This window comes from Dromiciops gliroides, chromosome 5 (genome assembly GCF_019393635.1).
Source record: "Dromiciops gliroides isolate mDroGli1 chromosome 5, mDroGli1.pri, whole genome shotgun sequence".
Taxonomy (NCBI): domain Eukaryota; kingdom Metazoa; phylum Chordata; class Mammalia; order Microbiotheria; family Microbiotheriidae; genus Dromiciops; species Dromiciops gliroides.
In genome coordinates, this window is record NC_057865.1 from 47991963 (window position 1) to 48004506 (window position 12544).

A 12544-nucleotide genomic window follows, 5' to 3' on the forward strand; every position below is an offset into this window, starting at 1 on the left:
AATCACCACCAAAAACATATATTTTCCACAAACAAATTGCTAATTCCTATGAGAATAACAAAACCATAGAATTTTAGAGCTTGGATGGACCTTAGTGACAACAACTACTATTCTAAAAATACTGCACAATAATAAAATGCTTTCAGCTGTGCTTTCATCACACTAGCACTGGAAAAGAAAGCAGTGCCATTATTATCCTCCTCATCTGACAGACAAGTAACGAGTGGCCCAGAGAAGTTAGAGGGACTGCCTACACACCCAGGAAGGGTCTGACTGGGGACTCAAACACAGGTCTTCTAACTCTAAGACCCATGCTCTTTTCACAGCTTCAGAGAAAAAGAATATATAGTGTGGAACAGTTGTGGGACACACACGAGATTACCCAGGTTACATTTTTTTGGGGGGGTGGGGGGAAGTTTGTGTTTTTCTGTTTTTGTTTTTTTTTTCCTTCAGGGCAATAAGGGTTAAGTGACTTGCCCAGGGTCACACAGCTAGCACACATCAAGTGTCTGAGGCCAGATTTGAACTCAGGTCCTCCTGAATCCAGGGCTGGTGCTTTATCCACTGCACCACCTAGCTGCCCCCGAAACAGAGACTACCTTTTTTTTTTTTTTTGTGCAGGGCAATGAGGGTTAAGTGACTTGCCAAGGATCATGCAGCTATTAACTGTCAAGTGTCTGAGGTCGGATTTGAACTCAGGTCCTCCTGAATTCAGGGCCGGTGCTCTATCCACTGTGCCACCTAGTTGCCCCTACCTGGGTTACATTTTAATAAAACTTAATACAATTATTAATTAATATTAGAAAGATCACCAGACTCAAGAGCCAAGAGACCTGTGTTTGAATTTTGCCTCTCCTGATAACTTCTTTGTGCCTCAGTTTCCTCCTTTGTAAAATGAGTGAGGAGGTTGAATGGGAAGACCTCAAAGGTCTTCTTCTGCTTTAAATGCTCTATTACTGATTCTATGATTTTTGGGGGGGGCAGGGCAATTAGGGTTAAGTGACTTGCCCAGGTTCACACAGCTAGCGTCAAGTGTCTGAGGCCAGATTTGAATTCAGGTCCTCCTGAATCCAGGGCCGGTGCTTTATCTACTGTGCCACCCAACTGCCTCTGATTCTATGATTTTAAAGTAAGAGTAGTTTTTTGGGTGAACCATCAAGTCTGAACTGACCTCAGCTGTTCCTGTGTCTTCCCCTTCCTGCTGCTTCTCCATCTCCTCCAGAGTCTTCTCAAAGTCTTTCTCCCATCTATTGTTCTTGGCAGTGTCTGCTTGCTCTTTCTCTGGGAGCAGACTGGCATCTGTTTCAGCCACATGGCCTTCCCATTGGGACATGCCGACGGTTAATCCCGATGGCTTGGATGCTGCCTCTTCCGGGTGTTCTGCTGATGCTGCTCGTGTTTGCTGCCATGAGCCCGCGTACTCCTGAACTGCTCTGAGCTGGGCCTGACTCACGACAAGAGCAGCCACTTTCTCTTCCAGCATTTCCTGGAGGCTGTTGACCTCCCAGTGAAGGGCTTCCCTTTCAGCCCGGCTTTGCTCTTTCACGTCCTCCATGTGCTGCTGGCAGCGTGTAAGCTCTGCCTCTTTCTCCTGAAGCTGCTGTAGCACCAGCTCCAGGTCACCCACAGAGTCTTTGCCCTTGTATTTGGGGGGCTGGAGGTAGGCTTGGCTCTCCTGGGGCTCCAAAGCTCCCTGCAGGTCCTCAGGCTGGTTTTTGTTGTCATCCTCCCTAAAGTCCCGGGCACTTCTAGTCTGTGCCCAGTCACGCTTTCCGTCCTTCAAGGTGTTCAGTTCTTCTTTCAGACGATTCATTTGAAAATAAGCCTCCTCAAGGGCTGTCTGGGTGAGGCCCGCCTCTTCATGGGTTCTCTCTACCTGCTGCTCCAAAGCCCATTTGTCAGTCCTCAGAGTATCCAGCTGCTGTCTCAGGCTGTCAGACTCATCCAGAAGAGAAGGGAAGTCCACTGGGGCCTTCTGTTCGATACTCGACAATTCCTGTTGAAGTTTCTCAATTACATCATTGAGCTGTTCTATTTCTTCTTCACTATTTTTCTTTATACGTTCTTGGTCACTCTTAAGACATTCTAGCTGAGATTCCAGATACCGTATCAGTTGATTTTTTTCTTCAATAACCTACAAGTTAATGAAAAAATTTTTTTATAAACAATCAAAAGGTACACTTACATTTTATCCATTTCATGTTATTTTGGACCAAAGCAAAGTAATCAGAAAAATCTGAATTTCTTGACTTGAATTTTTGAATCTTCTTGCTTTCAATGCAGACTATACCTCCTAATTTATCACATCAAAAATCAGAATCTCATAGAAAGTATCACCAAATCCAACATAATTTGATTAAATGTAGTTAAAATTGCCAAAATAAATTCAGCTAAGAAATGACAATCCTAATGTTATTATGTGTATATATATGTGTGTGTATATATCTATATCTATATGTATATGTATAGAGATATATAGACATAACCTATATCAGATTACCTGCTGTCTAGGGGAGGGGGGAGGGAGGGGAGGGAGGGAGAAAAATCTGAAATTGTAAAGCTTGTATAAACAAAAGTTGAGAACTATCTTTACATGTAATGGAAAAAATAAAATACCTTATACATTAGAAAAAAAAAAAGAAATGACAATCCTAAGTCAAACACAAGCTCCTTAAGGGTAGGGTCCACTGTATTGCTGTTTTTTATTTCACATTTGTTATTTTTATATTACCTGAACCTAACCCAGTGCTTTGCATACGACATACCTTATTTTAAAAAATAGTATTTTATTTTCCCCCAATTACATGCAAAAGCAATTTTTGATATTTTTAGGTTTTGAATTTCAAATTATATACCTATTTTCTTCTTCTCCTCCCACTCTAACATGTTAAGTGATCTGATATAGGTTATACACGTGCAATCATGTAAAACATTTCTACATTTGTCATTTTGTAGAAGAAAACTCAGGAAGGAAGGAAGGAAGCAAGCAAGCAAGCAATCTTCGGTTTGTATTCAGATGACATCAGTCCTTTCTCTGGAGGTGGAGAGCATTTTTCACCATGAGTCCTTTGGACTGTCTTAGATCACTATATTGCTGAGAAGAGCTAAGTCTATCACAGCTGATCATCACACAATGTTGCTGTTACTGTGTACAATGTTCTCCTGGTTCTGTTCACTTCACTATAAATCAGTTCATATAAGTCTTTCCAGGTTTTTCTGAAATTATTCTGCTTGTCATTTCTTATAGCACAAAAATATTCCATTATAATCATATATCACAACTTGTTCTGCCATTCTCCAATTGATGGGCATCCCCTCAATTTCCAATTCTTAGTCACCACAAAAAAAGAGTAGCTATATATATTTTTGTGAAGATAAGTTCATTTTCTCTTTTTAAAAAAATCCCTTTGGGATATAGACCTAGTAGTGGTATTGTTGGGCATGGCACAGTTTTGGGCATAGTTTCAAATTGCTCTCCAGAACGGTTGGGTCAGTTCACAATTCCACCAAGAATATATCAGTGTCCCAGTTTTCCCACAACCCCTCTAACATTTATGATTTTCCTTTTTTGTCATATTAACCAAGCTGATGAGCGTGAAGGTGGTAATAACTTTTTTTTTTTTAGTAAGGCAATTGGGGTTAAGTGACTTGCCCAGGGTCACACAGCTAGTAAGTGTTAAGTGTCTGAGGCCGGATTTGAACTCAGGTACTCCTGAATCCTGGGCCAGTGCTCTATCCACTGCGCCATCTAGCTGCCCCCGGTAATAACTTAAAGTTGTTTTAATTTGCATTTCTCTAATCAACAGTGATTCAGAGCAATTTTTAATGACTATAGACAGCTTTGACTTTTTTGTCTGATAACTGCCTCTTCATATCCTTTGACCATTTATCAACTGGGGAATGACTTGTAGTCTTATAAATTTGACTCAGTTCTCTATATATTTGAAAAATGAAGTTTTTATCACAGATACTTGCTGAAACCTCCCCCCCCCTGCCAGTTTTCTGCTTTTCTTCTAATTCTGGTTGTGTTGGTTTGTTTGTGCAAAACCTTTTTTAATTTTACATAATAAAAATTATCCATTTTACATTTTGTAATATTTCCTATATCTTGCTGGGTCCAAAATTCTTCCCTCATCCATAGATCTGACAGGTAAACTATTCTGTGCTCTCCTAATTTGCTTATGGTATCATCCTTTATGTCTAGATCATGTACCCACTTGGACAGTATCTTGGCATAAGGTGTGAGATGCTGGTCCATATCTAGTTTCTGCTATGCCGTTTCCAGTTTTTACAGCAGTTTTTGTCAAAGAATGAGTTTTTGTCCCTAATGAGCTTGAATCTTTGTGTTTATCAAACACTAAATTACTAGGGTCATTTGCTAAAATGTACTGTGTACCTAATCTATTCCACTGATCCGCCATTCTATTGCTTAGTCAGTACTAGATTATTTTGATGATTACTACTTTATAATACAGTTTGAGATCTGGTATAGCTAGGCCACCTTCTTTCACATTTTCTTCATTGGTTCCCTTGGTATTCTTGACTTTTTGTTCTTTCAGAAGAATAGTTATTATTTTTTTTTCTAGCTATATAAAATAATTTTCGGTAGCCTGATTGGTATGGCACTGAATAAGTAGATTAATTTAGGCAGAATTGTCATTTTTATTATATTGACTTGGCCTATCCATAAGCAATTAATATTTTTCCAATTGTATAGATATGACTTTATTTGTATAAGAAGTGTTTTGTAATTGTGTTCATATAGTTCCTGGGTTTGTCTTGGCAGGTAGACTCCCAAGTATTTTACACTGTCTACAGTTATTTTAAATGGAATTTCTCTTTTTATCTCTTGCTGCTGGACTTCGTTGGTAATATATAGAAATTCTGATGATTTATGTGGGTTTATTTTATATCCTGCAGCTTTGCTAAAGTTCTTGATTATTTCTACTATGTTTGTTTTTTTAAATTGCCCAGATTTATTTATTTATCTATTTATTTATTTAAGTTTTCAAGCTCTGTTTAGATAAGATTTACAATTTCAAATTTTTCTCCCTCCCTCCCCTCCCTCCCCCCTCCCCTAGACAGCAGGTAATCTGATATATAACATTAAACATTTCTACTATGTTTTTAGCTGATTCTCTAGGATTCACTAAGATACCATATCATAAGCAAAGAGTGATAGTTTTGTTTCCTTCCTACCAATTCTAATTCCTTCAATTTCTTTTTCTTTTCTTATTCACATGGTATACCTTTAAAAAATGTTTGTTGAATCAAAATTCAAATATTAACTGCTGAAATAAAAACAGTATCCAGAAAATGGCACCAATAGTTAAGCCCATACCTATCTGTGGTATGTAGGAATATTTTACAACTCTTTTCCAAATGGTTTTAATTACTCCACAAAATTTATAACCTATATATTTATTATATATAAACATAATAATGATAAGTGATATTTACCCAATGCTAAAAGGTAGGCACTGTGATTATATTTATTTTACAGATGAGGAAATTAAAGATCAGTGAGTTTAAGCGACTTCCCCAAGGTCACAAAGCTCTTAAGTGTCTGAGGCCAGACTCCAACCTGGGTCTTCCTGACTCCAAATCCATTTTGATATGCTGTCACCAATAACCCTCAAGTAGGCATTTTCATTAAATATAAATATTGCATACACATACATCCACCTATAAGTGTGGACATGTATGTTTGTGCATGCGTGCATGTGTGTATGTGCAGGTGCACAATCTCACTATCTGGGCTTAGTTAGAATTTCACAAAGAAAAAAGATATACACTAAGAAATGCCAGAATGCTACAATGATCCTAGTGGAGTGAGTGACTTAGTAGGTAAAAATCATTAGGTAAGTTTGAATAAATGTATAAGCCAAAAGCGAATGAAAATGGTTTAGTAATTTCATGGAGCCTAGAAAGTAAGAAATATTTTAAATCTACTTGATATCGCTATGTACCAATGCTCAACATTTCTACTCTTTATAATTTGAGCTCTGGAACTTATTTCAGGTGTCAGTTGATTTAAGATAACCATACCTTGTTATCTGTTGTAATTTCAAGCTGTTGCTGAAGTTTTGTAATGTGGTCACTGAGTCTACCAATTTCTAATTCTTTCTCCTGTATCATCTGGGTAAATTTCCCAAATAGTTGATGATGGTCTTTTGTGGAAACATCTTCAAATTCCTGTACAGCAAAACCTAGTCTTTCCATTTCATCCTGTTGAAAAATAATAAACAGTGTGGTTGTGATTATAGTGGTATTTTCTGAATCATTTTCCAACTTAAGATTATGTGAATTAGAATGTCAAAATGCACAACAAAAATATGGACAAACAATGATGATGATAATGGGTCCCATTTCTGTGAGGTTGAGATATTGGTATGCCCATTTTACAGAAGAGGAAATAGAGATTTCTTGGCTTCAGGCCCACAGCGGGTAAGTGTCATCAGAATCTGAATCCTTGTATCCTAAATCCAAATCTAACATTCTTTCCAATGGGCCCTGCTGCCAGCCCACACTGCTCCTGCTTGTTTTGTTTTTTTTAAATTTAAAAAAAAAATTTTTTTTAGTGAGGCAATTGGGGTTAAGTGACTTGCCCAGGGTCACACGGCTAGTACATGTTAAGTGTCTGAGGCCGGATTTGAACTCAGGTACTCCTGACTCCAGGGCCGGTGCTCTATCCACTGTGCCACCTAGCTGCCCCACTCCTGCTTGGTTTTAAAAAACAAATTTGCTAAATGCCTTCTTGATCATTTTGCACTTACATAGTTTTCAGGCATAATAAAGATAAAATGTTTGAAATGTAATGGATCTACGTTTGTATGTTTCCACGTTATAGTTCAATTGAACAAAGACAGAACAAAAAGGAAACATTATTTGCCTCCAATAATTACCTTGAACAATCTATTCTCTTGCTCGAGTTCTTCTAGGCGAGTAGTGGACTCTTTCTTCTGTATTTCTAGCTGCATGTGCAGCTGTTGAACTTCTTCATTTTTATTTTCCAGCTCTTCTCTAAACTGCTCTAACTGTTCTTCTAAGTTCGTGATCTATGTATTCAAAATAACAAAAGGACATGGAAGAAAGGAATTCTTTATATGTAATGTTTATTTGCCAAGAGATCTTGTGGAAAAGCTGTATTGTTACTTGTTCAAAATTATATTCTATGTTGATACACGACTGGGTTCTAAGAAATCAATAAAATGGGGGGCTAGACTAAATGGTCTGTGAGATCCCTTCTAGTTCTGATATCATGCAATTCTAAAAAAAATTTTTGTAAAAAAAATCACTGGTTTTCAAGCAACAATTACGGTGCATAGATTATTTTAAAAAGGAAGTTACCAACTACCTCTCCTATTATATCTTTTAAATCATAAAAGCATTTTATTATTTTCCAGTTACACATAAAAATAGTTTTCAACATTTGTTTTTATAAGATTTTTAGTTCCAAGTTCTTCTCCCACCCTCTCTTTCCTCATCCCTCCCCAAGACATAAAGCAATCTGATATAGGTTATATATGTACAATCACATTAAACCCATTTCTGCATTAGTCATGTTGTGAAAGAAGAATCAGAACAAAAGGGAAAAACCTCGAAAAAGAGAAAAAAAAAACAACAACAAAAGTAGAAACAGTATAGTTCAATCTACATTCAGAATCCACAGTTCTTTTTTCTGGATGTTGACTCTCCTATTATATTACAAATTAAGCAGTATTAAGCTAGCAAGTCCAGACCTTGTGACATAGGTGCTATTATTTTCTCATTTTTTGCAAATGAGGAAACTGAGGCTGAAAGAGCTGTATAATATTTGCTCCTCACAATAATCCTATAAGAACGGTATGACAAGTATGATTCACATACTGCAGATGATGAAATTGAGCCAGTCATTTAATGACATTGAATCACCAAAAGGTTAGAAAACCTCCCTAAAGTCATACAGCCAGAGGGCAGCAAAGCTCAGTCTCAAACCTGTACCTTTCTGCTCCTGGGGCCCAGTGCTTTCCATTAAGCTACATATCCCAGATGAATCTTCCTAAAGCCAATGTGTTCAAAAGTTTGAACTGACCACAGAATCAAGTTCCTTATCGTGGTTTTCACATCCCTCCATGATATGATTGATTTCCTAGTAGTTCCCTTCTTCTCCAACTAATGCTCCAACCAGACCAGATGACTTAGCATCCTCCTCCTGTGCCTCTGCTTGGCTGGTTCCTACCTGTCAAAATCCTGCCCATTCTTTCATGTCAAACAACCAATGAACAAGTATTTAGTGAATGCCTGCTATGTGCTAGATCCTGTTAACACACATACCATGAATGAAACAAACCCTTCTCATCAACTTAAATGTCATCTCCTCCATGAAGCTGTTTTTTTTTTTTTAAAGTGAGGCAATTGGGGTTAAGTGACTTGCCCAGGGTCACACAGCTTTGTTAAGTGTCTGAGGCCGGATTTGAACTCAGGTACTCCTGACTCCAGGGCTGGTGCTCTATTCACTGTGCCACCTAGCTGTCCGAAGCTGTTCTTGATACCAGTAGATACTAACCCTCCAGTGGCACTTTCTATCTCTTTTATGAGACTGAAAACTTTTTATAGTATGTTATAGTCATCAATGTAACTGTCTTGTTTTGCCTAAAAGACTATACATTCCTTGAGAGTTAACAGTCACATGTATTATTTGCAGAATATTAGAATTGACAAGGAGGTTAGAAATTACCTAGTCCAATCTCCTTATTTTACACATGAGAAAATGAAGCTGAGAGAGAAAAGACTAAACACCTAGTGACAGAGACAGGAGCCAAACTCATGCTATTTTCCCCTGGGGGGACTTTAATGAAAATCAACAAACATTTATTAAGCACTTCTACATCGTATAAAGTGCCACCCTGGGTGTTGCAACTGTGTCTTATTTGTTGCTATAGCCCTTGTGATTCCTAGCACAATTGCTTTGCAAATAACAGGAACTCAGTAAATATTTGCTTAACTCAATTTAGAGTTGAAACAGCTCTTTCTTTGATAAGGGATAAGAATCTGATTGGATATTATTTTTAAATTTTAATGAGCTGAAACAAATTGTTATAGAAAATATAACTATATGATATTTTAGAAAATTAGTAACATTACAAAAGAAAAATAATCATAATTTAGATTTCAATCTCTAAAAGTGAAGAGGTATAGATGTTCATTGCTTTGTTCTTATGATTTTGATTTTGATTTTAGAATGCAGAAATTACTAGTATAGCTGTACTTTAATGGTCCAAATAGAGGCCACCAGAGAATATAGATGAAAGCCCTAATATGAAGTTAAAAAGTCAGAAACTGAAAGCTAGAAGGGCCTTCAGAGATCATCTAGTTCAACTTCCTTATTTTGCAAAAGAGCAAACACGCTTATCAGGGTAAAATGACTTGTCCAGTCACAGAGATAAATGGAAGAGCTGGGATTAGACTTCAGGTCATTTTACTTCACATCTTGCTCCCTGCCATGCTAGGAATTTCTTCTATTTTATCACTGATATGGGACAGCCAGAGTCCCTCTCTATCCTTGCCCCAGAATGAAGTGGCTCACAACTTGGAATATGGATAAATAAATGGCGGCTATAGGCATGGATAGTGCCAGTATACCAAAGACACTGGGCCATCCTTCCCTCCATGTCTTCACCAGGGAGCAGGCGGCCCACTTAACAACCCTCACTCCTTTCCTAAATCTTTAGGGCAGTTGAGTACTTCCTTAGTATAACTTTACTTATTTTAGGCTTCAGCTCCCTATTAACCATTTTTGTTCTGTCCTTTCCTGAGGGATCATTCTTGTTGGCAGAGAAAACAGAAGTAAACACAAGTTGAAAACTCCTGTCATATCTTATTATCTCAGCTCTGAGCAGTGGTACATTTCTTGTATCTGCCTCTTTTTTCTAATACAACTTTAAAAAACCCCACCAAACAATTAAACAAAACCCTCTATGTCAGCCTCAGATTGTTCTGAGTTTTAGTGTTTCTGATGATATTTTCTTAGCATCTATTTTTGATTGGTTTTCTTCTGTTATTTTTAATTGACTCAGGACTATCAGAATATTAATTTTGTATTTAAAAAATCATGTTTACTTTATCCCAAGTGGTCTTTCTCTTTTCGAAAGAAAAAATATGCAGACTACACATTGAAAATATTATACAAAATTATTGTATTTTTATTACAAAAATATTGTGAAAGTTCAGTCATGAGATAGTTTAGGAAGGCGTGAGGTTAGAGTGTTCATACAGTGAAGATATGTTAAAGTAAGTTCAAAGAGAAGACAAATGCTGCTTATTAAAAAACTTCACAATTTCTAAGCAAAACCTATTGCTGCACAGTGATATATCTTTTTTTGGGGGTGGGGTGGGGTGGGGCAATGAGGGTGAAATGACTTGCCCAGGGTCACACAGCTAGTAAGTGTCAAATATTTGAGGCTGGACTCAGGTCCTCCTGAATCCAGGACCAGTGCTTTATCCACTGTGCCACCTAGCTGCCCTGATATAGGCAAATTACAGTCTTAGTGTGCTGTAGTAATTTAGAGAAGAAACCTGTTCAACTGATGCTTTTAAAATAATTCAAATCTCAATTTTTAAAATTAAGAAATACTTTTTACCTCTTTTTCCTTTCTATCTAAAGCTTCTCGTTCTGCCTGTAATTGTACTTCTAAGGGCAATTCTTTGGCTTCCATAGCTCCAAAATGTTTTCGGTTCTCTACCTGTAAAAAAGAATGAGACATAAAAAGTGTTTTCTCAATTTTATATAAAGGGGTACGTATGTACAAATAAAAAGTTATTATACATGACAGTAGTGGTAACTTAGTAGTACAGATCTTCCAAAACAGTGTTGCTATTTTAGCAGATCTGTGAATTTCTTGGGTATTGATATTCTCTCTCTCTCTCTCTCTCTCTCTCTCTCTCTCTCTCTCTCTCTCTCTCTCTCTCTCTCTCTTTCTCTCTCTCTCTCCTCTCTTCCCTCCCTTCCCTTCAGTCCATTTCATTCTACGAAAATCTCATCTGTGTCACTCTTAAAAAAACTACAATTTTCTTTGAATAATAAACATAAGCATTTCAGCATACAAAGAACAGGGTAGGGGATTATATATCTCAGCTGAGAACTTCTGTTATACATAGTTTTAAGTGTGTTAAATTTAAAACGGTGGCAACAAAACTGCCTTGCTTCTTTGCATCCCTTTCTGAACTTCTTTCTGCCCTTTTCTCCGCATTTTAAATGTTTTCCTGATGTCCTTTACTTCTTTTCCCACATCACTATCACTACCCACCACCTCTCCCGCTCCCTGAATAGAAATCCCTCTCTTGTACCGAATTAACCAAGCAACAAGTCCTCAGTAAGCATTGACTACGTGCCAGGCACCGTGGCCACAGATACAAAAAAATGAACCGATCCCGCCACATAATGGGTTCATGCTCTAACGGGGGAAGACTTTGAATGCACATATAAACAGTGAGGATCAGCTACAGGATTGTTCAGGCCCCTAGTATAAGGGCAGGAATAGGGGAGAGCAGGCAGATGCTGAGTCGGGGGCTTAGCTTCCTGAGAAATGAGAACTACCTGGTGCTGACGCTAGTCCCTGTGATTTGGATTGGGTGGAGAATTTTGATAGCATAAGCTTTGAAGGAGGAAAGGCTGAGTGAAGGAGTTAAAAGTAAAGCGTGGTGGGAGTAGGGGGTATTGACTCCCCACCCAGGACCAGCTTGTTGGGGGTAGGACTGAAGAAGAAAGCTGCTGATGCAGTCAGGGTGGGCTAAGACATGGAAGGGGAACTCTATAGGGTGCAGTAGAAGAGCTCTATAGGGCTGGAATAGGATATGGGTGGGAAGGATAGAGAAGGGGATGAGAGAATGGGAAGGGGGTAAGTGTGTGGGAAGAGTCAGATGATAGAGAAGGGGCTGGGCTAGTGTAAGGAATGGAAGAGAAAAAGAAGAAGCCATTAGGGGTTAAATGGGTTGTAGATGAATAGTTTCTTCTAAACTTTCTGCAGTCTGACTTCTGATTTACATTATTCAACTTAACTGCCCTCTCCAAAACCAATGAACTCACCTCTTTTTTTGTGTGTGAGGCAATCAGGGTTAAGTGACTTGCCGGGGGTCACACAGCTAGTAAGTGTCAGTGTCTGAGGACAGATTTGAACTCAGATCCTCCTGACTCCAAGGCCAGTGCTCTATCCACTGTGCCACCTAGCTGCTCCCAATGATCTCTTTGACTAATTGAATGGCCTTTTCTCAACCCTCATCATTCTTGACTTCTCTGCAACCTTTGATGTGGTTGACCAACTGCTTCTCCTGGATATCATCTCCTCTCCAGGCTTTGTGAACCTGAACTCTTCTGGTTCCCCTTCTACCTGCTCCATTGGTGGATCTTTACCCAGGTTACACCCGCCAACCTTGGGTGGTGCCCAAGGATCTGTGCTTGGACCTCTTATCTTCTCCTTCTATACTATCTCCTTTAGTGAGATCATCAGCTCCTATGGGTTCAACGATCACTCTATGCTGATGATTCTTAGGTCTTTTTATCTAG

At 38.3% G+C, this 12544-nt stretch overlaps 1 protein-coding gene across 3 annotated transcripts in view; it reads right to left on the reverse strand.

Annotated features, from left to right (window-relative positions):
• AKAP9 (A-kinase anchoring protein 9) overlaps positions 1-12544 on the reverse strand; it is a 177508-nt gene that overhangs the window by 31743 nt on the left and 133221 nt on the right. For all 3 annotated transcript variants that reach the window (XM_043967276.1, XM_043967274.1, XM_043967275.1), the window contains 4 exons: positions 10623-10724; positions 6906-7058; positions 6049-6228; positions 1172-2134 (listed from right to left, as the gene is read on the reverse strand). In XM_043967276.1, the coding sequence (XP_043823211.1) occupies positions 1172-2134; positions 6049-6228; positions 6906-7058; positions 10623-10724 (1398 nt within the window). The remainder of the gene's footprint in view (positions 1-1171; positions 2135-6048; positions 6229-6905; positions 7059-10622; positions 10725-12544) is intronic.